Here is a 24171-nt window from a genome sequence, read left to right on the forward strand (position 1 = left end):
AGCCTGGGGCGAAGAGAGGAATGTGGCGCTTGGTGGCAGGTAGGCCTGGGAGGCCAGGGCTGGCGTCTCAGAGATCAGCTGGCTTGGGGTTTACATACCTGGGGAAGGCCCAGCGAGGCAGGAATGGCCTGGGAGCCCCTAGCTGCCCCAAACAAGCACTTGTCTTTCTCTGTACTCTCTTCTGTCTGGGTCTCTTCATACCGCCCTCTCTAAACCTCTTGCTCCTTTGGGTCTGTCTTCCTGTCCTTCAGCTTTATCAGGTTTTACTGACTTCTACAAAAGGGGATAAGAAATGCCTGCTTGTGTGAATGTGGGGCAACAGTGGGCACAAGCAGAAGTGTGTACACACGACAGTGTGCACACGTGTATTCATGAGTGTGGCCAAGTGTGGGGAACTGCAGCAATAAGATTCATCCCCATCAGGAAGACAGACGGCACCCTGACACACACTTTCACCAGGAGGCACAAGGCACAATTCAGTGCACTGCGATGAGGCACACACACAGCCGGTCATTCTCTTTTCAGTGTTCAGAGAATGACCTCATCATCTCATTCTCCGCTGACTCACAGACCCCAGGGCCAGCTCAGCCTGGCCGGAAGTCCTACCCTCCCCCTGTCCCTAGCCCCGTAGCCAGCCGCCCCGCTTCTCTTCCCAGGGCGCTCCTCAGAAAGACAGATCGCCGGCGCCCCCTGGCGGTACCCTGGGACTCCTACAGGTCGGCTCCACCCACGCACGCGCGCACAGGCACGCTCAGGCCGACTTGCCTGCAGCCGCAGCGCCATCTGCTGGCCACTGCCTATGGGCCTCGCAGGTCATTCCCCAGAGCCCAGCCCGCCGCAGGGCTGGGGAATCTCTTCTCTGTGCTTGTTTCCTTGTTCCTGCATCTCTCCTCCTGCTGGAATAGGCCTGCTTGAAGTGTAACCCCCTTCGTTCCCTTCACGCTCACTCCCCTTGCGAGAACTCCCCTCTAGAACCTCAGAACGGGGACACCAGGCACCCACCTCTCTTCCTCTCTGAACCCTCAGCCCCTTTCTCCCCAGACTGAACTCCAGTCTGCTTTACTGGACACTGGGCACTCCAGCTTCTTCCAAATATCCTTACGCTGTTTCCCAAACCCTGTGTTTCATTCATTCCATAAACACTGGACTATTCTGTGCCATGAACTCATATCCACTGACATCTTGACTTCACTGACCTTCAGAAACTAACAAATACAGAAGGTCTATATCCTGTAAGGCCCGGCCCAACTCCACTTTTTTCTCTCTCTTTCACACACACTCACACACACACACACACACACAGGCATCAGACTTGCTTCGGCTCAAATGCAGCTTTATTTTCTGCTTGTTTTACAGGTACCCCATCCTGCAAACCCATTCTCTTGGGAAACAGAATGAGTGGGCACAGGGGCCTCCAGGGGAATGGAGGGGACAGGATGGCTGGCAAGGAGAGGGCAGTTGAGGCACTTAGAGACCTACTCAAGGCCCTGAGGGAAAAACCTGAGGCCCAGAATAGGAGGGAGAGGGCCTAAGGCAGGACTGGAGACACCCAGATATTGATGTTACAGAAAAAGCCAAACGAATTTTTGGCCAACCCAGTATTTCCCAGAAGCCCCTCCGGGCACTACCATGTGGACTGCAGCTGCACCCCTCTCATGCTGTCACTCCCCGTGGTGGAGAGCATGGGTCTACAGAGGCTTGGTGGCAGAGGGCAGTGCCGGGGGCCTTGCCCCTTAGGGACCTGGAGCGGGATTGGGAGAGGGGTTCAGCCGTGCCTTCCAGTGCCCCACGAGCCTCCTCTGACGTCCTTCGTGGGCCTCTATTGGGTGCAGAGCTCGAGCCTGGGAAAGACACACACTCACCCTCCACCCTTGGGCTCCTTGTCTTTTCTCTTCTCAGAGTCTGCCCTCTCCTGTTCTTGCTCCTTGACCTCTGATCTCATCAAAACACTCTCCCTGGCTCAGCCCTTAAGAGCCCAGACTGTGGCTGCATATTCTCAGACAGCAGCGCTGAAGGGGACCCCAAGAGCATTCAGCCCACCTCCTCTGTGCCCCAGAGAGTGGTAGTGATGATTCCAAGTTTACCTAGCCAGCGATGGGCAGAGCTAGGGCTGGAGCCCAAGGCAATATGGGCTAGTGTCTCCCACCTTTCTCCTCCTGGCACTCACAGGCCTGCGGGGCACACAGGAGATCTGGGGGGGCCCCCAGCGACCATTCTCCTGGCAGCGGATCAGTGGTAGGTTGCGCTGGGTCAGCCCCTCCCGGCACCGGTAACGAAGCACTGTGTCGACTTCATAGCGCAGCCGTGGGCGGCCAAACACTTGAGCCAGGGGCAGCTCTGGTGGGGGCCCACAGGACACTGCAGGGAGAACACAGTCAGGAACTGGGAGCCCGGCTCGAGCCGTCCCCAGAGCTGGGATGGAGGAGGAGAGGAGTAGGCCACGAGCTGGCATACAGAGAGGGGGCGGTGGAAGGGCTTCCCTGCGGGCTCAGGGGCAGCGAACCGCCTGCCCGGGCGGGAGACATGGGCTCCATCCCTCATCCGGGAAGGTCCCAAACGCTGCGGAGCAACTAAGTTCGCCACAACTACTGAGCCTGTGCTCCAGAACCCAGGAGCCGCAAGTACGGAAGCCGGGCGCCAAGAGCCTGTGCTTCGCGACAAGAGAAGCCACCACAGTGCTCCTGCTCTGCCAGTAGAGCGCAGCCCCCTCACCGCAACTGGAGCGCGGCCCGCACAGCGAAGACCCAGCGCGGCCAAAACCAAATACAAGAATAGAACCGTTTAAAAGAGCAGGGGTTCCTAGTGAGCCCGTCTAATTCGTTATCCCGCCCGTGCTCACAGCCTGGGGCACACTTCCGATTCCTCAGTGTAGTTTTGCACTCTCCTCCTGCACACACATCAGTTCCAGGATTCCCTGGCCCCCACCTCTCCTCCCCCTTGCCTGCCCTCACCCAGCCCCATCTTGCAGGTGTAGGACAGGTGGTAGTTGCAGGGAACATCACTCCATTGTCCCTGATCGTGCCACACCATAACCACGCAGTTCTCTCCGGACAGGAAGTAGCTGTCTGGCTGCCCAGGGTTCCAGTTCTCATAGAGCTGGGAGGGCCGGGGGAGGATGCAGGAGGTAGTGAGGAGCTCCAGCACCAGGAGCACGGGGAGGAATGGACCTGGAGGGCTTGAGGAGAAGGGGGTCGAGGAGGGGCACCAAGAGAGGGAAGGCTAGAGGGGTGGGGAGTAGGGGACCCCAAAGGGAAAAAATGTCAGGGGATTTGGGGGTAGGGGTAATGGGAACCAGATGAGAAGAAAAGAGAAGGGGACACAAGGAAGAAGGGCCAGGAAGAGGGAAAGGCACAGGGCCAGGAAAAGGAGACGGAGAGATGGGGGTCACTGGGGGTGGAGGGTAGAAGTGCTTCGAAGAAACGACCTAGAGCACGTGAGGGGCGGTCGGAACCTCTCACCAGGGGGACGCCATCTGACCACAGGAAATCCCCTTCGATGGTCCTGTCGTTGAGCCCGATCCACTGGTACTCCCGGTATCGATCTGGGGAACAACCGCAGAGACGAAAGTGTGCAGTGAGCTTTGCTGCCAGCAGAGGGCGGCCACTCCCCGTCACTGAGCGGTCTGTGGGCGCTCGCGGGCCAAGCCCCTGCAGCCCCAAATCCACGCTTCCCGGTATCATTTCTCCCTCCAACCTCTGCACACGGCAGGAAGGAAGACAGGGGCGTAGGGGTGAAGGAAGAGGGAAAATATCACTAGGGCTAGAAAAGGGAAACTCTGGAAAAAGTAAAAACTTTCAACAGCGCCAGAGTCGGGGAGAGTAGATGGAGGCAGGAGAGCCAGGGAAGTGGGGAGCGATTATAAACGAGCCCCCAAGGAACCACCAGGCTTATGCAGGTGTGTTTTCTGCGTATTTCTCAGCCCTCCCCTACCAGAAGCCCCACTGCCCACGTGTGGAGTGGGAAGGAGGGAGACAGGAAGGAAAAGTGTATGAATGGATGAGGTAAACCAAGTAGTGAGTACCTGAATGAATGTATAAGGGAGTTAATAACACACTCTTTAACTGACTGACTGATGAGTGAGTGAATGTGTGGATGAGAGAACAGGTGGCGAGGGTCGCCTCCCTCCCTGTCCCCAGCCCACTGTTGATGAAGTCCTGTTCCTCCGGCGTGCTGATGCTGGCCAGGTGCGCGCCGTACATCCGGCACTTGTTCTCCGCCTCCTCCCAGCTCCTTCGGGTAGAAAAGTGCTTGTAGCAGGCGCCCTGGAAGGCGTCCCAACCGGGGCTGCAGAAGTGGAGGCCTGGGACACAGAAGGGCAGGCAGCTTAGGGGGGAGGACCCCAGAACTCTGAGAGGCTGGGTCCCCAGACAGGGAGACTGGGCTCCTCCCACCGCCGCAGACCGAGGGGCGGGCCTGAGGGCAGGAGGGCGGCGCCCAAGAGCGAGCGCCCGCTTAGGAGCTGGAGGGGCCTCGTGCAGGGCGGCCCTGATGCCTTTCTTCTCTGCAGCGAGAGACCAGGGTGAAGGCTGGAGTCCCGACCTGGGTCTCCGCCATCCGCCATCCGCAAGAAAAGCCGAACTTTCCTCTCCTCCCAGAATGGAGACTGACAAGTACTGAGTGTGCCTGCCAAATTCCAGGCTCACAGACTCCCCGAGAAAGTCGTTTTTGGTTCCACTTAACAGATAAGGAAATGGAGGGTAGGCCTCAGAGAAGTTATGTGATTTGTCTAAAATGGTAATTCATTATCTGCGTTTCCACTGCAGGAGGCCTGAGTTCATCCCTGGTAGCAAACCGAGATCCCGCCAGGCACGCGGTGTGTCCAAGAGCAAGGACAACAAATGGAGGTTCATTAATGACAGGTCCAAAGGGGAAGTGTCCCCTTCCCCCTCCGCCCCCCTCCCCCAGAACCACTGCACTGTGGCAGGGCCTAGGCTTCAGAGCTCCCCCAACCACAGCCCCTCAACACACTCACCAACATCGCACAGGTCCCCCCCATAGCCAGGCAAACACAGGCAGCGGACCCCCTCCTCCTCCTCCAAGCACGTCCCGCCATTGTGGCAGGGGCTGGGGACACAGTCACCTGAGGGGGAGAGAAGTGAGGTGGGGGGGCAGGGGAGCACAGCTCTGCAGCCAGCCCTCCAGCCCTGACTCCCTTGTCCTGGGGGCTGTCACAGCGTCCTCAGTGTTCTCCCTGAAGCCTGAGTTCTGGGTTTCTCCTCTCCTCACTGTTTCAGCACTGGCTCAGTCCTATGCTGGTCATCGTCATGCCTGCCAGTGTGGGTTCTAACGGGACCAAGGGGATGTGTCCAGGAAAGCTCTCAGGGTATAACTCCACCAAGGGGAAAGCTATCGGGCTGTTAGTCATGCACCCTGGACTCTTACCTAGCTTCTGGCTCTGCTGGGTGACATTGAGATGGTCACTTTGCTTCTCTAGGTCTAGGGTTTAGTTCCCCAGCCCCTGTCATTGCGCCAGGTCTTAGCATGATTCTGGGTAGTCTAGATAGGCTGGGTGGAACTGAAGGAGAGGAGAGTCACCATAGGAACAGTGAGTTGTGACCTGCCCTTTACTGCTTCTGAGATCTGATACTGGGGTGGTCCGGGAGGGAGCTAACCCGGCTCCCCCTGCTGTCCATTGGGCAGAGTCAGGCCCAGAAGCTGCTGGGGGAAGATCCAATGTACTTCCCTCACTCTATGCCCTCTCCTTCCCCACTGCCCCCAACCCATCCCAGGAATGGAGCCCAGTAGCTCCCCCTGTCTTGCAGCACTGTCTCCACAGTGCTCAACTTCTCAACATCATCTAACCTCTTTGCCTCTCCTTCTTATCTCTTCAGATTCTCCCCCCTCACCAGGCTTCCCTTTCCCCCTTCACCTGGGGCCTCCTGAAGGTTCCCCCGGCCTAGAAACCCTTTCAATTCCTTCCTTCTGGTTCCCTCTCCTCCAGGCAGTCTTCTTGGACTAACACACTACCCTGAAGGCCTGCAATCTGTTATCTAGGTCCAGCTCCAGCTGGCTAGGCCATCTGCCTCCTTTTCTGCACTCTCTCTCAGGATGCTGGGTGGCTGCCCCTACACTGGGCCTGGGTGCTGAAGGGGCTGACAAATTCGACTGCTTTCTGTTCCAGAGGACCGGGAGATGATGAGCTCACAGACTGACAGGACAGGTCAGGGTTCTCAGCCCAGCTTGGGGCGGGACCTTCAGACCATGCCATCGACTCTTAGTGGCCAAGGCCAGGGCCCACAATGCTTCACTCTGGCCCGAGATCCCACTGCCTGGTGGGGATCAGAGCAGAGGTGAGGGGAGGAGGAGCTGGAGTTGGTTCAAAGAATTTTTCTGGGATGACCTAGCTGTTCTGGGTAAAATGAATCAGCTGTTCCAGCACCACTCCCCCTGTCATCACCCCTTCTGCCAACAGTTTCTTCCAATCTGGTGTTGCTGCCTCCCAGGGCAAAGCAAGGAGGGGAGGTGTTTTACTTAACTCCTTAAGCACCAGGTCCTACAGAAGGTAGGAGTCCTGAACTCCCTTTCCTTTCCTCATACTTTTCTGCTCCCCCTGTGGTCCTCTCTGCCCAACCCTCCAATCCTGGCGGACAAAGACTCTCAAACTTGGTCTGTGGAGTCCCACCCAAGCCAAAGTTCCCTCTCCCTGGCTGTGAGTGGCAGAACCTGACCAGGAGGGGAGGCTGTGTTGGTGGTGAAGGAACTTCTTAAGACTTTCTGGTATTCCCATCCCCCCACTCCTTTTGGATCAACTATTATACACACTCAGAAAGTTCTCCCTGCCTTCCTGCTGCAATAGCTGGCTGGAGGACCACTCACTCATCCCCTAGGTGGGGTAACTAAGACACCACAGATACTTCCAATGGTGCTCCTCTCCCACCAAAGCCCCTTCCCGCCCAGTGCAGCACTGAACTCCAAGGCCAGCTGGGCAGGGAGCCAGTAGTCAAAATGCATGAGCCCAGGTGTGATGCAGAGACCCTGAGCCCACCCTGGACCGTCTAGAAGAGTGGTCCTGGGACTAGGAGGATCCCAGCCTTCTCCAGACATCTCCATGTGGAAATTCAGCCTTCACTGAATAGGTAGGGCTTCTTGCTCTCAGACCCCAAAACCTAACTCCCCATTCCCCCTCCCTCCACACTTTCCATCTTCCCCAGCTGATCTGTGTCTTCTCCAGCATTAGCAACTTTGAGATCCTTTGGGTTCAGAGAGGGTAAAATAGCGGGTGAGGGTAGTCATTAGCACAGGAGTTAGTGGAGGAGGGAGAGATCATGGGCATGAAAGTGAGATTCTAACCCCCGTGGATGTTTGTGGGAGGGGAACAGGCTCTTGGGGCACCTGGATGCCAGGGAACGGCCTCCACACTAGGATGGGCTCTCTCTGTCAGGACCCTGTGTGTGCGGCTCTAGATGGGAACCAAGAGGCTGGATCAGAAGTGAATACAAAGGGGCATATACACACACATGTGCGCACATGCGCACACACACACACACACACACACGCACACACTCTGGGCTGCAGAGGTTTCTCCCTGTCAGAAGTGAGGGAATGCAACTCACAGCACGCCCACAGACTGACAGACAGACTTCTCTGGGGTAATGTGTAGATGTCAGGAGACAGGAAGGAAGGCAGAGACAAGCCTGAGGAGAGCATGAAGAAACAGCAAGGGGCTGTTAGACCAGTAGGACGGGAAAGGGTGCAGGCTGAAGATGGAAAAGGAAGAGGCACAAAGACACACAAAGACCCAGGGAGAGAGAGAGAGAGAGACAGAGATGGAACCACAAGAAGCACCAAAGAGCTACCCAGCACACAAATCCATGGGATGAAAGGGGCAAACAGCTGGGGGTGGAGACAGAGGGTGCCAGAGTTCTGGTTATAAAGCAGTTTAATAGAGATTTATTTCCAAGGCTTGTTTCCATGAAACAGTTGAAAAAAGTACTTCATAGAAGTAGTTGCTTAAGGCTCTGTGGGGATAAGGGCTCTCCTGGACCCCAAAGGTTGAGGGGTGGGAACGGGACTCCAGGCTTCCCTGATACCAGTGGGAGGCAGCTGAAGGGGGGAGGCATACAGGATGGGGAGGAGGCAGCAGGGGATGGGCCTGGGCCTTGAAGAATGCAAAAGGCTGCGAGGGCACCCACTGAGCAAGGCCTGAGGGTGCTCTGTGGGGCCAGTGAGATGTGAGTCACAGGTAGAGAACTGAGGCTAGGAAAAAGTTCCAGGTGGTTGGTGGTGGGGCTGGGGGTCACAGTGAGGATTTCAGAAACAGGGAGAGGTCACAGGGTGGGAGTCACGGAGTTGGGGGTTATAGGGTGAGAAGTCAGAGAGCTGGGATGGTAGTCACAAAGTGGGGCATCCAGGATTGGAAGCCTGCAGGTGGAGGGGGGTAGGAGAATGAAGGCAAAGGGGCAATGGTGGGTTAAAGGACTATGGGTCAGGTGATCCAGAGCTGCAGGGGGAGGAAGAGGAGGAGGAGAAGAAGGGAGGCTGAGCCTTGGGCAAAGTTACCTGATGAGGGGGCCACGGCCACTCCACCACGGCTGGCACTGTCAGTGGGCAGCACCGGCTGGGCATGCACTGAAGTCCCTGGTGGGACAGTTCTTCTGGAATTCTCTTCAGAGGGGGTCTCCAGATCCCTGGTATCCCCAGGGGCCCGTGTGGCTGGAAGCAGGGAAGGGGCATCCTCGGAGCTTCCTGTCTCCTCACTCTCTCCTCGAGGGGCCCCAAAGAGCTCAGGACCCCCAGTCTCCTCCTCTATCTCTCTTGCCCCAACTGGAGTGGAAGGTGGTGGGGATGCCAGGTTCCCCTCCCTAGGAGTGGGCAGGGTCTTGGTGGGTGGTCCAAGGACCCTTGGAGGCCTGGGAGCCTCTGGCTCATCATAGGGTGGTGGTGATGCACCAGGCTGGAGGGCAGCCCTCACTGGAGGGGATGCCTGGGTGAGTGACTCCTCTGGAACCGGCTCAGTGGGGAGAGGGGCCTCTAGGTCCAGGCTGCTGAGCTCACTGGGCCAGGCCCACAGGGCCTCATCCTCCACCTCCTCCTCTTCTTCTTCCTCTTCTTTCTCTTCTTCACCCCTGTATTTCTCTTCTTGCTCCAACACCTTGCCTTCCTCTTCTGAGGACCCCAGTGGAGGCACAATGGATTGGGTTTCGAATTCTAGGCAAAGCACAGATGATTCAGCACCAGGGACAGCACCCGCCAGAGGACAGGAAGAAGGAAGGGGAAGCTGGGAGAGAAGTGGGGCTGGGGAGGGTGAGCCCTGGGGGAGAGGTAAGAGGCTGCCCTGGGGAGGAACTGTCTTTGCTCTGAACCAGAAGAATTTCAACCAGAGTTGTAATATTAAGGCAACACTTGAGAAGGCTCTGTGAGGTGTCATTAGTCCAGGAAAACCTGGTGGTTGCATCTCCCTCTCCCAGTCTGTTAAAATTCTATTTATTTTGGATAGGTGATGGGGAGGAGGGACCAAAGAAAGGAGATCCTGCCTTCCCAAAGGGCAGCTCCTTAGTCCAAGCATCTCCAGACCTAGCTATTTGGGAGTGGGCTCTGCTGGAAAGGCAAAGGTTGGGACAGGGACAAGGGCGGTGCCTTGCACCACTGTGCTGTTGAGAGGGCAGAGCCACGGTGGGGACAACCCCGGCCTCAGCCCAGGCCGGCCCCTTCTGCCTCTAACTTCTTCCAGGCAAAGACACCCCCAGGATGAGAGATTTGAGTTACCTAGGAGGGTTCTAGGGGCCTCTGCTGGGTCTTCTGGAGTGGAGCTTCCACCACCTCCATCCTCTATAATGGGAATGGAGTAGATGGCTCCTCGGGACTCGCTTTCCACAGCTTCCTGGGGCAGCTTCAGTTCCTCCAGGGTCTCAGTCACTGTGACAATGGCTTCCAGTGCATCAGAGGCCAGGTCAGAGGCTGGGCTGGCTGCCTCAGGGATGGCAGAAGGCTGGGCAGAGTCTGTGGCAGAAGGAAAGTGCCAGTGGGAGGTTAGAGAGGTGGCTCTCCCCCACGGCCCATGCCTGCACGTGAGGGCTCTGGGTTAGACTCAGAGATCATGGAATTCTCTTAATTCTCTCTCATCCTCTCTGTGGAGCACTCATGGGGCCCAGGGAGCACCCCAGGACTTCATCACTCATTCCTCAAGCATTAATCAAGTATCCACTATGTACCATGCCAAGCAATCTCCCGGGCACTGAGGACAGAGTGCAGAGCCAAATAGCATGATTCCTGCCCCTATTATTATATTCTAGATACAGATAAGCAAATAAACATACATTATAACTTTACCATCTAAAGAACAATTCAGCAGAGTAAGGAGATGGGAAGTACTACTTTAGACAGACTGGTAAAGAAAGGCTCAGGAGAGAAGTCATCCCTTGGAGACAGAAGGATGAACAGAATGGCCTCAGCACTGTGGGACCCTGGGTTTGGGGCAAGATGTGAGGGATCCCAGTCATTCCAAGACTTTAGAAATGGATGGGGACAGGCTGCCATCACCACAGGACAGCTGAAGGACAGAGAACAGGAAGGACATTCCACCATCACCACCAGACGATCTCAGTGTTGGGGCAAAAGGGCAAAGGATGAGCAGACCTATCATTTCAGGACCTGCTCTCTTCAAATAACCAGATTTTTAGAATGAACTGACTTGTCCCTGGGGAAGGGAACCAAGAGCAGAAAACCAATGAAGGGAAGGTGGAATTGGGCTAAGAAAAGCCCTGGGGGCTGTCCTTGCTCAGCCAGACAGGACAGGACAGCATGTCCTGCCTGCCTTTGTCACCTGCTCATACCAGACGGAGAAGGCAATGGCAGCCCACTCCAGTACTCTTGCCTGGAGAATCCCATGGACAGAGGAGCCTGTTGGGCTGCCGTCTGTGGGGTCGCACAGAGTCAGACACGACTGACGCGACTCAGCAGCAGCAGCAGCTTACCGACAAGCAAACCTGTGCCTTAGGCTGCTTCTGTCCCCACCTGCTCCCCACTAGGTCATCCTCGTCCCTAGCTCCGTCTCCTGATTCAGTTCCTCTTTCCATTTCGTCCCAGAATAGTGCTTGGCGTATAATTATAATCAGTGTTAGAAGTGCTACTACTGTTATTATAATTATCGTCACCATTATCCATGTTCCAGTAAGCCTATTCGGATGGACCTGTCTTCCTGTGGACTTGACTTCCCTACTCCGCCCAGCCTCAGGCCAAAGCTGTCTGGAGATCAGTCCCAGTGGAAGTAAAGCTTTTCTCCCAGTCTTTCCTCATGCTGGGAGTGAGACATCTTGTCTTCAGTCAGACTCGGGGCTCCCATGGCAGCAGTTGTATCTTCCTCCTTCAGACTAGGGGCTCCCTGAGGGTAAAGACTGTTTCTTCTACCACCATTTCTGCCTCCAGCAGAAATACCAGTATTAGTACAACTAAAGTACCAGTACTACTGAAGGCTCCCAGCTGGGGCAAGGACTCAGATACTCTATGGCAATGCCTCCCTGACTGTCAGTCACCCTTGGCCTGGGCCCTGTGCCTCTCCTCTAGCTCTCAATATAAGATGTGGGCAGGAAGCTGTCTCTACACCCAACTGTCCTTAAGGATCTGCTCCCTGTGAGGGGTAGGGGATTACATCTGTCCATCAGTATTTGGTGTTAAAGAGTTGATAGCTTCAACCTTAAGCTGAAGGCTCTGGAAACCCTGCTGAGGGCTCTGGAGGATATTTGGTTAACTGAAGTGGATCATTCCTTGGATTCAGAGAATGTTGGTCATCTCTGCTCTGTTCATGAGCCGACCAGAGATGGAGACATGATTGGCAGCCCAACAGGGGAGAGGTGGTGTTGCAACCGAAAGAACAGGGCAAGAATTACTGATGTGGGGGCAGTTAAGGCAATGCAGAGAGGTGAGCCCTCCTTAAGGCCACACAGACCAAGTCAGAGGGCACCACCCGCAGCACCAGGAGGCAAATGGCAAAGACCCAGGAGAAACTGGTCAGGGCCGGGGTGGAACTGCAGGGCTCGACTCTGCCTGCCTGAGATTGGTCTCAGCCTCCGCAAGGGAGTGGGCTCACCTCGGAAGCAATAGACGTTGAAGCGGCTGTGCTTGTTGGGGAAGCCAGTCTGGTTGGGGAAGAGGAAGAGAGTCTTGACACCAGGGAGGCCCCCACCACAGCGCTGGCTGGGGGTGACGATGGGGTAGCGCACACTGCCATCAGCCAGCCAGCCAGGGCTGCAGCGGTCCAGGCCACCATCCCAGGCTGCATACAGCTGGCCGGTGGTTGCAATCTTAGCACCCCGCTCCTGGCAGTATGTCCGTGCCTCTTCCAAGGTCAGCTTGTCTGGAGGGGCACCCAGGAACAGCTCTCCTGGGGAGGAAAAAGAGGCTGGGTTACCAGGAAGGTAGCTCCTTCCACCCGGGGCTCCCACAGGGACTCTGGGCTAGCTCCTCTGGGCCTCAGTTTCCTCATCTGTGACATGGAGCCCATCGCCCTACTTCACAGGATCAAAGTCTTGATAGAACCTTAGGATGGATAATACTGCTCAAAGGAACCTGGCCCAACTTCCTCATTCTGCAAGGAAGGAAACTGAGGCTCAAAGATGCTAAAACGTAAAGGGATGTATGGAACCTTCTGGTGGGTCCGATGGTAAAGAATCAGCCTGCAATGCGGGAGACTTGGGTTTGATCCCTGGATCAGGAAGATCCCCTGGAGAAGGGAATGGCTACCCACTCCAGTATTCTTGCTTGGAGAATCCCATGGACAGAGGAGCCCAGTGGTGCATGGGGTTGCAGAGTCGGACACGACTGAGCCACTAACACTGGATATCCACCAAAGAGATGTACAGCAGGTGGCAGCAGAGTCACTCAGTCTCCTATCTCAGCCACCTGTCTGGAGGCTTTGGCCGTGAACCTGTCTCTATGACAAGTGTTTGGACTTGTCTCTATGACCGTGTTTGGAGAGAGGGACACTGTTTCCCTTACTCCTGGCTGCACATTTAAACACAGTATGGTAAGGTCCAGCAGAGGCCCAGGAGGACCTAAGGGCAGCCCTGGAGAGGGGTTTCTTCCCCTGGGAACCTCCCACCCCCAATCACCATTTAGTTCTTCAGCATAACAGTAAACATCATAGAGGTCATCCGGGTCGACCACTCCGTAGTTCCGGACCCCAGGAAAGCCATCCATGTCTCCATAACAGGCCTCTCGTGGCGTCTGGATGGGATACCTGGAGCGGAGGTACAAATGCCTTCACCAGGAGCCGTCCTGTGGTGACCCCCCCGAATCACATTGCTTTCAGTGCAGCCAAGTGTCTTCTCAGCTCTGCAGAAATGCATCCCCGCCAGCACACGGTCCTAACCCGCCCGCCGCAGATCAACTTCATCTCCCACAGGCAGGGAGCCCTATATGGCCCGCCTGTGGCAGCCGGCAGCCCCTGGTAGAACCAGAAGCCATAGCCCCCTCAGAAACAACTAGAAATTCGTGGTCAACAGCCCCAGCCCACCTCACGGTCTGGTCGGACAGCCAGCCAGCGTCACACTGTTCATAGCCCCCGAGGTAGGCGGCATAGAGCTGCTCCGGAGTGGCGATTCGGGCTCCGATGCGGGCACAGGCCTCCTGGGCCCCAGCGAAGGAGAAAGCGTAGCGGGCAGAGCCCTCCCGGTAGAGAAAGACGACCCCTGAGGGGCAGAGAGAACCCTGAGGCGGGATCACCCAGCACACTGACTTCCCCTTACTCTCCTTGTCACTCCCCTGTAGACAAAGGGTAAAGTCCAGATTGTGCTCACTCTACAGCATGAGGGACTTAATTTAGACTGTGGGTAGAATGTTCCTCCGCCTGAAGAAAGAAAGGAGGTAAACTCCTTTTCCAGTTCGGTCTGCGTCTTCTAGGCGTCTGCTTCCGCCCCACACAGTGGGCTCCCCTCCCCCTCTCCGGGAACCCTCTCCATCTCCGACCTCTCACCTTTGACCTTGACCTCCACCGCGTCGCTGCTGTCGTCGATGCCGTGCTGGACCTCGCAGCGGTAAATGCCTGAGTCGTTGGGCCGCAGCTCGCTCAGCACCAGGGAGACGTCGGTGAGTGACGCCGGGTAGGCAGGCAGTGCCACGCGGAACCGGTAGGCCTCGCTCACCTTGACGCGTAGGCCCCGCGCCACTAGCACCTCGGCCTCCCGGCCGCCGGACAGGAAGGTCCACTTAACCCGCGGGGAGCCCTGCGCGGCCCGGCGGCTCGGCGACGGCCGCAGGTAGTGAACGTGGCATGGGATGGTGAGGGCGCCGCCCAGCACGCCCTGCAGCGGCGCGTCGCCCGCGATGCGCACGCGGAAGGCCCTGTCCTCTGTGGACGGGCGGAGCCGGCTGCAACTTCGCGTTGTAGATCTGCCGCGCCCCACCCCGGGGTTTCTAAGCCCCGCCCCAGGATCCCGACGTCCCGCCCTCGGGTTTTCGTAACCCCGCCCCCCGCCCCCCCCACCAGGAACTCAGGGCTCCGGCCGCTGAGTCCTGCAAACTCACCTGTAGGTCCCTCACGCCCACCCCTCAGGGTCGACAGACCCGTCCACAAAGTCTCTCAGCTAGTTTTGCCCCCAGAGCCTCCCAATACCACCCTAGGATTCCTGGGCCCCACTCTGGGTCCTCAAGCCTCACCCCTGGGTCCTGCAACCCTCTTCTCAAAATTTCCCTAGTCTGTTCCCTTCAGAGCCCCTTTCTGGATTTCTTCCAGTTCTATCCCTGTTCAGCCTCGCAGCCCCATTCATAATCCCGGAGGGTCCCCCATCCTCCACCCTAGAGACCGACAGCCTTGTACCTAGTGCCCCACCCCAGCCCTACTCCCCAAATTCCATCACCCTATCAAGGGCCCACAAATCATCCCTGATTTTCAAGTGTCCCTGCATAGGCCCTCCCCCACAGTGCTCCCAATTCCTGGTCCCTCGAGGCTGACAGAGGTTGCTTAGGGCTGGACAAGAGGCTCCTTCCTACCACAGGGGAGATGTAGGAGACAAACGGTGACCCTGAGTGGGGTTACTTACCTGAGCTGTCTCCTTCCAGAGCATCAGCCAAGGCCACAGGGATCCAAGCCAGAACCAGGGTTGCCAGGAGGGGCAGGAACAGTGGGGCCATGCTGCAGGATGAGGAGAGACTGGAGGAGGAAAGATGAGATTAGACCTCAGGATGGACTTCTGACTCCCTACCGGATCCACATGGATCATACATATCCTGACTCCAGGAGCCCACTGTCCCCACCTCACTATTTATTAACACTCCTTCTGATCCCTGTCTCCCCCCAGGGGATTCTTATTCAGAACCAAGACCTGGGTGCTGTCAGCTCACCATGTGACTTCAGGCAAGTTCTTTATTCTCTCATTAAGCCTTTATTTTCTTACTTGTAAAGGAGCACCATTACTACCACTTCACAGGTTGTGATGAGGCTATGTGCTTTGAGAGTGCATTCCATCAAAAAAGAAAAACAACAGAAACAAATAAACCCTGCATACAGTAAGAGCTCAACAAGTGCTTATGGCATATAGCATAATGGCAGATGCTATTATGCTTAGAGTCCCCTCTGTCCCTCCCAGGGCCAGACTTATTTGGACCCTCCTCCTCCCACAATACCCATCCAACTTTTCCTCCCTATACCTTCCGCCCTAGCTTCCTCCAGGAAGACTTCCTAGACTAAACCCAGGCAATGTACAGCTCTCTCCAGTCTAACCCCTCCTTGACCTCCCCCCTCTACACTGCACCATTACTTATAAGGAAACTCTTCTCTTTACCCCCCAGCATCCTCCACCCCCTCCTCCTTGGCTGCCTTCTCCCTCCTTCCCAGCCTTTCCTTTCTGCCTGGCATGGGCTTTCCCACCGGATCTCCTGGCTCAGAAACCAGCTGGGACAAAGCCCCTGTCTCTGCTAGTCTGGACTCCATCCAGCCTCTTCCTCCCCCCACTCCAGCACCAGGCTAAGGGGTATGTGTGAGAATAAATGAGAGGGACCATTTCCCATCTGCCCTTGGCCATCAGAAACTCTGAGAACTCAGACTATTCCTCCGAAGATCTCAAGGCACTTATTACACTCTCATAATGGACGGGTGGGGGTGGGACATTGAGAAAGGGGCTCAGAGAGGGATAGGGTTGAAACTGAGTCCCCAGTGAAACCAAGTCAAGTACCAGGCCAGTGTGCCCCAAGGAGGGAAGGCTGCAGAGCCAACTTCATTTTTAATGGTTGGCCTAGCCTCAAAAGAGCATGGAGTCCCAAACTGCCATGGAATAGGCCAGGGGTGCAGCAGGAGAGATGAAGGTTAGACTATAAGCAAGACTTCCTTGACATCAGGCTTCTTCCCACTGGCTACTCCCCATCTTCCCTGACCAACCAGGCTCTGCCCTTGTGTGTGTATATATATATATCCCATTTCCTTAGCCTGAGCTGATAGGAAATTACCCTCTTCTCCCAGATCCTCCCAAAGATCCCAGATCTTCCTAAGGACGCCTCCCCACCACTGTGATCTCCGTTTCCCCAGTGTGGCTGGGTATCATTTCCTCAGGGTCAGAGGTGGGGGTGGAATGGCAGGAGCCAGATACCCAGAGCCTCTCTTTGACCTTTGAGAGGGAGGAGGTTCTTGTTGGGACCCAATCAGAGGATGCTGGGAGCAGCTCTGGGCATGGGAGCACTTGAGAGGACTGCTTTCTGGGGTTGGAGAGGGGACCATTTGGCATGAATAGTCAGTGCCTGCCGGGTGCTTGGGAGACTGTTTTGCCATGTCTTTGAGCTGTGCCAGGTCCTGAGCTAGGGCCCTCTCTGGCGCCTTCCCTCCCCTCTCCCTGGGCTAGGGCTGGAGCTACTCACAGCTCTTTGACGGGCGGCCCAGAAACCCATATAGTTGGAACCACTCTGGGACCAACACCCTAGAACCTCCTTTCACCCCTGTTACATAGGTGGGGGAATGAGGGGAGAAAGTCTGAAGCTGATGAGGACCTGGATGTGCTGAATCATGGAGGGTATCCCACCCCTACCTCCAGGATTGGGAGTCACTGATTAGCAAGGCCAAGAGGGTGGCCCTGATTGTGCGGTTCTTAGGAGCAGAGAGTTCTGCACACCTCCTACCCCCTCACCAGTCCCACCAAGCTTGGGCCTCAGCCCCTTCCTGGAATAGCTAGAAGTCCTGAGAAAACTTAAGCATCCCCTCTTTTGGTCCCAGACTTAGACTCAGGGATCCAAGCCTCAGTCTCCATCCCACACATCCTCCCACCTCCGTTCCATCTTCTCATCCTCCAGAGCTGGACACACCACTACGTCTCTAACCTCAGGAGCTCAGCACTCTTCCTGTCCCTTCCCCTGATGCCATACCAGTCCTCCACTCCAGTTTCTGGATTTCTGCCCTTGTGTTGAGTTTCCCCAGCTGTTTGGGAAACTTCCCTCATGTTACAACATTACCATTCCTGTCTGACGATGGATGTCTATCCCCTCACAGGCTTCATAAATCCAGTCCACAGAGAATCAAGACCAGGCTGTGTGTGCCCACCATCTCCATGCTGAATGTCCACAGGCTGGCAGCGCAAGGTCTGCCCCATAGGAACTGAGCTCCAGTGCTCAGCAGAGTCAGCAGGGATGCACAGGAGGCCAGAACTTTGGTCACCTCAGGGGGGAAGCTTTCAGCTATCCCCTTGAGGCCATGTAAGGGGCAACAGGAACCTACACAATATCAGTGAGGCCTTAACAGGGCCTACAGGAGTAATTGCAGTCATTGTAAAAAATAGGCCTATTTATTGGAAGCACAACTAATAATATGATTTAGCAACATCGCCAGCTGAGCTATTGTGAAGTATAAAACCTGAAATGTGGGTGATGCTGTTATCAACGGCAAAGTTAGCCATGACAGTACAGGCACTGGTAATACTTGGGGTGGGTCTGTGGGTAACTGTGTCCCTTGATCTCACTGTATTACCTGGAATAGGAATAACACAGATACTAATGGTGCTAATAAAATTGATGGCAAATCCTAGTCCTGTTAGAACCCCGTGGGCTGAGCTATTCTGATAGGAAGGGAGTATGGAAGTACTTGACGGGGAGGGGGGGGTTGGGGGGAAGCGCTTCCCAGCCCAACAGCAGTGCTAGGAAGGAAAACAGGAGTGGTAACTGGAATTCCAGCTGACAGTTTCTGACTGTCTACCTGAGCCAGGCCTCTTAACTAAATGCTTCCCATGTATGCCTGTGTGCGTGCTAAGTTGCATCCAGTCCTATCTGACTCTTTGCGACCCCATGGACTGCAGCCTGCCAGGCTCCTCTGTCCACGGGATTCTCCAGGCAAGAATTTTGGAGTGGGTTGCCATGCCCTCCTCCAGGGGATCTTCCCCACCCAGGGATCGAACCCTTCTCTCTTATGTCTCCTGCATTGGCAGGCGAGTTCTTTACCACTAGTGCCACCTGGGAAGTCTTTTCCGTGTATAACCTCAACTTTAAGAAAAATACTCTTTAGGCATTACATCAATGAGGAATCCGAGGTTCAAGGAGGTCAACTAATTTGCCCAAGGTCACTTAGCAAGTAAGTTGGGATTCCATTTCCAGTGGGCGCCAGGACCACCCAATACAGAGGCTCCTGTTGGCTGTCGCGCGAGCTACTAGGAGGTACCCCTAGGGTGGCCCGCCCCGGCTCCTCCCGCGCTGCTGCCTGCACCGTGGGTACCCAGCGGCGGGGGATGAAGGTCGGAAATCTCGGCAGTGGTGCTGGGACTGGAGCCCGCAGCAGGGAAGACGCGAGAACCCAGAGGGGTGTTCCCATGAGCCCGCGGACTCGAGGGGGCTGCGGGTTAGACTGCAAGCAGCAACGAGGGTGCCAGCAGCAGAGCTGGAGATGGCAGGATTGGCAGCAGGGGCCGTGGGCGCTCCGAGCTGGCCGACAGCGGGCCTCGCCGAGGTGTCAGGGGTCTGTGGGGTGAGTGCGCCGGGGCAGCGGGAGGCAAAGGCTGAGGGGTCGGGGGAGCAGACCACAGGGCAGCCGCCGGGAGCGTCCTTCTCTCTCCCTCCCAGCTGGGAGGCCGGGATGCCGTCACACTCACCTACCGGCAGGCAACTGAGGACCGGGGTGGGGGTGAGGCACCGCGAAGTTTGCCGCCTCCTCTGGGGGTCTCCTCTGGGTCCACGGCTCGGTCCTGCAGCTGCAACCGAGACTGCGGCGGGGACTGCGCGGGCGCGAGGAGAGGCTGGGCCCGCAAGACGCTCGGAAGAGGGCGCCGGGCCGCCGGGCGCGGCACAAAACCCCCTTTCTTTCCCCCCGCCCCCGCCCCGCCCTTCCTCGAAGCCGCCCCTGCCCCCAGGCTGGGAACGCAGGGGGCTCGGGAAGATCACGCGACCCGCTGCCTTCTCTGTATCGGTTCCCGGCGGCGGCAGCCGCGAGAGCAAGGACGAGCGAAGTAGGACATCGTCCTGGGGATGAGAAGCCGAAGACTTGGAGTAGGGAGGGAGGGAGGGAAGGCAGAAGGGGCGGGCAGGGAGCGCTCGCGATCTACAGGATGATGTTGCAGCTGGAGGGATGGAAGTTAGACTGTCGGAGGGACTTCCCGTTTTTCAGGGGGAGAGGAGGAGGGACTCAGCCAGTAGAGAAAGGGATGAAGGGAGAATGGGAGGGAGGCTTTGCTCCTGGAGAGACATCACACGTATAAGTGGGGGAGGGAATCTCTTTTTTGGAGGCAGGATCAGGTGCAAGTGACCTTAACCACCTCCCTGGAGGAAGCTCTGATTGGGTTTTGTATTCCGTGATGCTCCCACTCCCTGCACAGAGGAGGAGCTGACTTTGCAGCTGGAGGGATGGAGGTTAGGCAGCAGATTCATGGGTTAAGGAAAGCAAGTCAGGACCTCTCTAGACATGGAGGAGGGGACATGGCACTGTGAGCGGACATTACTGGTCATGCAAACCAATGTGCAAAATGCAGGCGTTGCTGGGAGCCCAGAGGGCCCCTAGGCCAGAGCTGTCGCTGATGAATGCACAGCCTGGTGCCAGGGGGTGGGCCTTGAGAGCTGCCCAGCGGCTGGGGACTCCTCAGCGCCCAGAATACCAATGACACCCCCTCCACAGCTCCAGAGCCTCTGCCTCCCTCTTCTTTCCCAGGCTCTCTCTCTCCTTCCCTCCTCCCTCCTGGGATTCCAGGCAAAGTCCATGGTACAGACTGCGGGCAGGACAGCCAGAGGCCTGGATTCTCTCCCCTGGATACTAGGGAAGGCATCGAGGATAGATTGTCAGGGGCTTGGATCCCCACAAACTCCAGCAGCACCTCCAAAATATCCCAAGGGAAGTGGGCTGCCTGTAATGGAAATGCAACCTCAAGGCAGGTCCCTTGTCCATCCAAGTCGCTTCTGTATGGGATTCTGGACTGCACTCTATTGGATGCCCCAACTGCCCCACTCATCACCGCCTGGGCTGCCATTCCCTGTGCTGTGGACTCGGCTCCAAAGGTCTTGAGAAACTCACAAAACAAACAAACAAAAAACCCTCAAACAGAAAACTCTCCTCTCCAAATCCTTGAGGACCTAAAAGGTATTATTCTAGCCCTTTCCCAGAGACCCATCTACTGTAAAGACAGGGCAAGAAAACCAGTAGTGGGTTGTAAGGTCCCTCAGTAAGAGACATGCCCCAGGCAGGGATGCAAAACTGATGGGGACAAAGCAAGGTGCCTGGGGAATCTGGGGAGAAAGAAGCCTCAGTTAATCCATTTCATTAAACAGATACCAACTGAATGTCCACTATGGACCAGGCACTGTTTTAGGTCTTGGGAATGCTGTCCCATGTTTTCTAGTGGAGAGGAGGGGATCTGAGAAGGCCTCTGGGGACAGATCTGGGCAGCACCTGGGTAGTCCTGGGACCTCCCTTTGCTCTCCTCAGACCTTGCATCCCCGAGCTGAGAGACAGTCTCAGCACTGGTGCCTGCATCCAGCCTAACCCCCACTCAGGCTCATCTCCACATGGGGCTTGATGGAGCTTGAGCACAGCCAGGCAGAGCCGGGCAACTGAGTGGCTGAAATTCAATCCCGGTGGTGGCTCTCATGTAACCACAATTCTTGCCTCGGGGAAACCTGGCTGTGACCAGACAAGACAGAGAAAGTGACCTTCCTCGCCACCTCCCCTTGTGACTAGAAATGTGGGCACAGGTTTTGGTGCCCTGGAGGAGTCCAACCTCCAGCAGCACCCGGGTCTGGACAAGGGCTGGAACCAGACAGTCTGTTCCAAGAGGCAGAACCCTGGTGGGAGACCAGAGTTGGTGAGAGAACAGTTGCCACCGCTGTACAGATGTTGGCGACAGCAGTGCTGTGGAGCCGCGGGCACTGAGGTCAAGCTCCTGTACCAGCATGTGCAGTGACGAGGCCTCGGAAGGGCCTGTGTTTCTTTGGAACATTTCTTCTTGTGTACAACAGGCTGAATCGTATCTACTGCACTGGGTAATGTCTACTACACTGGGGATGGGTAAGGGAGGCACCATAGCTTAGGCTCAGCAAAATCTAATTGGTTTTTTTTCTTTTTTAATTGAAGTAGTCATTTACAATATTGTGTTAGTTTCAGGTGTACAGCAACAAAATCTAAAATCTAATGATTTTCCTTTACTAGTCATACACACAAACTGTAATCTGCACCAGATCTCCTGGCCAGGAGATCAGAGGGCCACTTCCCTGTGAATGGGGTAGAGGGCTCATTACTTGAGAGAGGAGTCCTTTCCCAGGGGAGGAAATGTGCATCCTCCCAAGACTTTCCATTACTTGCTGATGTGAAAATTCATACCAAAGTCTAACCTTGCCTCTGATCTGGCAATTTTTGATCAGGGACTTTCTTTACTTGCATCTTGACCCCTGGCCATGGGACAACCACCCCACCCCACCCCACCTACTGCCCATTTCTATCCTCTTTCTGAGAAGAGATGAAACCAGGACTTTCCCTTCTAGAACTCAGAAAGGGATCCCCAGGGACTGGCTGGAAGCAAACAGGATCAATGGAAGCAGGAAGTCTGAAAGTCAGTTTTCAGGTAGAACTTTCTGCCCCAGTAACAGGAGGAGCATGTCTCGGATAACCTTAGTATCTTCTGGACGAGGAAACTGAGACCAGAGTGGTGAAGTAACTGTCTAGGGTCACAGGGCATGTACTTGACATGACCAAAATCAAATCTCCTGACTCCCAGGCGCGGGTTCTTGCCAGGGACGGCAGCTGTCTGTCTCAGGGGAGGGAAAATGGGGGAGGTAGAAAGAAGAGAGAAGTAAGTGGGGGGCAGCTCTGTGCCCTCTCCCACATGCAATCCAGCTGGCTGTCTCCCAGCCTCCTGGATCCTGGAGAGTTTTCCAGTCTCTCTGGATGAGAACAATCAATCTCCAGACCACTCCCCCCACCCCCACCCCGCCCATATCCTCCTTCCAGGTCAAAGCTGAGGCCATAACCCAAGTTCAGGAAACAGAATCTCCCCTCTCCTCCCCGAGTTCTAGCATCTCAGCTCCCCGCCATCTCCTGTTAGCCCTGGGCCTTCCTCACTGGACTGCCAATCAGTCACAGTGGCTACTGAGAGAGCTTGTCCTTCCAGCTTCTGGAACACCTGCCCCCACTTTCCCAGACTCGGGGTGGGGGCCCAGGCAGCTTGGTTCCTCTCTGAGGCCCTGCACATTGCACAGGCACCTGGATCCTGTGCCATGGGGACATGGGAGTGGGGCTGAGATGGGGGACGGGCACGGCGCTGAAGGCTGGCACAGCTGTGTTTGGAGAATAGGGGCTTTGATAGCTTCTGAAAAGGGCCAGGAAGCACGGGACCCCAGCCCTAGGGAGGGAGGGCACAGGAATGGGCTCCTGAGGGCTCCTGCAGCTGACTGTGGGTGGGAGGGGAAGTAGGGTGATAGGGAGACAGCGCCGGAACCTGTAAGCTGCCCAGCGCTGTGGGAGAGACCCTGCGACGTGAGCAGGAGCCAACTGTCCCCCCGAGCTGACAGACCCTCGCTTTGAGGGCTGCAAACTCGTGTTCAGAGGAGACCACAGCTGAAGGAACTGGAAGCCTCAACCCTAAGTTCTTCCAAACCTAGTTCTTGAGAAAAAAGTCCATGCCATCTGCAGGTTCCCTGCTGCCCCTCTCCCACCCCCTGATGGGGAAAGACAGCTCACTTTTTCTACTCTGGGGCAGGTAGGTACTCTCTGAGTCTCAGTTTCTTCACTTTTAGAATGGTAATAACACTATTTTATGGTTTTGATGTTGGAACCATATAAATGCTTTATATAATTAGAACAAAAAAATTAAACTGGAAGGAATTAATTTTAAATTAACTTAAATGGAGGAAAAGTGATGCAATCCCTAAAATTTTAAAACAAAATGAAACAAATGCACCTAATTATATATGAAGTTGGAGGTAAACCCACATAGAAGAATTTTCTTTCAAGTGATTATAACACTCAGCATTTTCTATAGATCCCCAGGAACAAAAAGAACCATGGAGATATCTTACTGTTGGCATTATTATTTTGAAAAGTGCTATTTATGGTGATAAAGCAAACAAGTAATTATAGTAATGGTGTTCAGAAATAAGATTTTCAGTGTCAGAAAAGGAAAATTAAGCAAAAACTGCTCATCTTAAAACTGAATTGGAAATAACGGCATGAGCTCATGATTTACATATCTATCTTCTGAGAGAAGTCTCCTGAAAAGGCTTAGAAGCAATGACAAATCAATAACAATGAATACCTCTTATATCCAGACTGTGGTCTCTAAATAGTACTTTTCACGGAAAGGAACTCTTTGGAGAAATTCCAGGTCTGGGGCAGGAGAGCCTGTTATACTTGAGAATAAGGAAGTTATAAGACTCAGGTCAAGTTCATGTGAAAAGGACCCAGCAGCCAACTTGAGAAGATTCCCACTGGCCAAAGATGAAACAACAAGGGCATTAAGCTGAAATGACTGGAAGAGATTGAGACACATGAAAAGAATACAGAGTCTCTGAGTCTATAATGATACTACAAAATAGGGTCACTGGTTCACCTCTGGATAGTGTTCAGACATCAACTCAATTTTGAAAACGAACTGGGTACAGCAGATCCTGTTGGTGGGCCCCATCCGTCTGCCCTTAGCAATCACCTCGATAGGCCAAAGGCTGCTGACCGCCTAAGGGTTAGTTTCGGATGCGCAGGTACGCCTGGCTAAGTGCATCGCAAGTCAGAATGGCCCTGCTAACGGCCCTCTATCAGCGGCAGAGGGCGAGCTGACAGACTGAAACCCAGCCCCT

The 24171-nt window shown here is 55.4% G+C and overlaps 1 protein-coding gene across 5 annotated transcripts; it reads right to left on the bottom strand.

Moving 5' to 3' along the window:
* Nucleotides 1-1316: 1316 nt before the first annotated feature.
* BCAN (brevican) lies at nt 1317-19671 on the bottom strand. 5 transcript variants are annotated; one of them, XM_044944221.2, is made up of 14 exons: nt 18997-19641; nt 14976-15085; nt 13910-14284; nt 13451-13625; nt 13047-13174; nt 12026-12319; nt 9706-9939; nt 8500-9147; nt 4973-5080; nt 4022-4300; nt 3459-3541; nt 2952-3096; nt 2168-2358; nt 1317-1841 (listed from the first exon to the last, which is right to left on the bottom strand). In XM_044944221.2, the coding sequence occupies exons 2-14, from the start codon at nt 15064-15066 to the stop codon at nt 1734-1736; spliced, it is 2859 nt and encodes a 952-aa protein (XP_044800156.1). In that variant the 5' UTR covers nt 15067-15085; nt 18997-19641; the 3' UTR covers nt 1317-1733. The 5 variants fall into 5 exon arrangements, 3 of the variants coding, with proteins under 3 accessions (XP_044800156.1, XP_044800155.1, XP_006052025.1); XM_044944220.2 differs by having other exon boundaries at nt 18993-19640; XM_006051963.4 differs by having other exon boundaries at nt 4142-4300; nt 18993-19448.
* Between the last annotated feature and the right edge of the window lie 4500 nt (nt 19672-24171).

The sequence above is a fragment of the Bubalus bubalis genome, chromosome 6, assembly GCF_019923935.1.
Source record: "Bubalus bubalis isolate 160015118507 breed Murrah chromosome 6, NDDB_SH_1, whole genome shotgun sequence".
NCBI classification, from domain to species: Eukaryota; Metazoa; Chordata; class Mammalia; order Artiodactyla; family Bovidae; genus Bubalus; species Bubalus bubalis.

Excerpts from the sequence above, each read along its gene's own strand:
- BCAN (XM_044944221.2), bottom strand. The coding sequence starts at position 15,066 with ATGGCCCCACTGTTCCTGCCCCTCCTGGCAACCCTGGTTCTGGCTTGG. Across the intron at positions 12,320-13,046 it reads TTATGCTGAAGAACTAAATG|GAGAGCTGTTCCTGGGTGCC; the intron begins GTGATTGGGGGT and ends TTTCCTCCCCAG. Across the intron at positions 2,359-2,951 it reads CACCTGCAAGATGGGGCTGG|TGTCCTGTGGGCCCCCACCA; the intron begins GTGAGGGCAGGC and ends TTCTCCCTGCAG.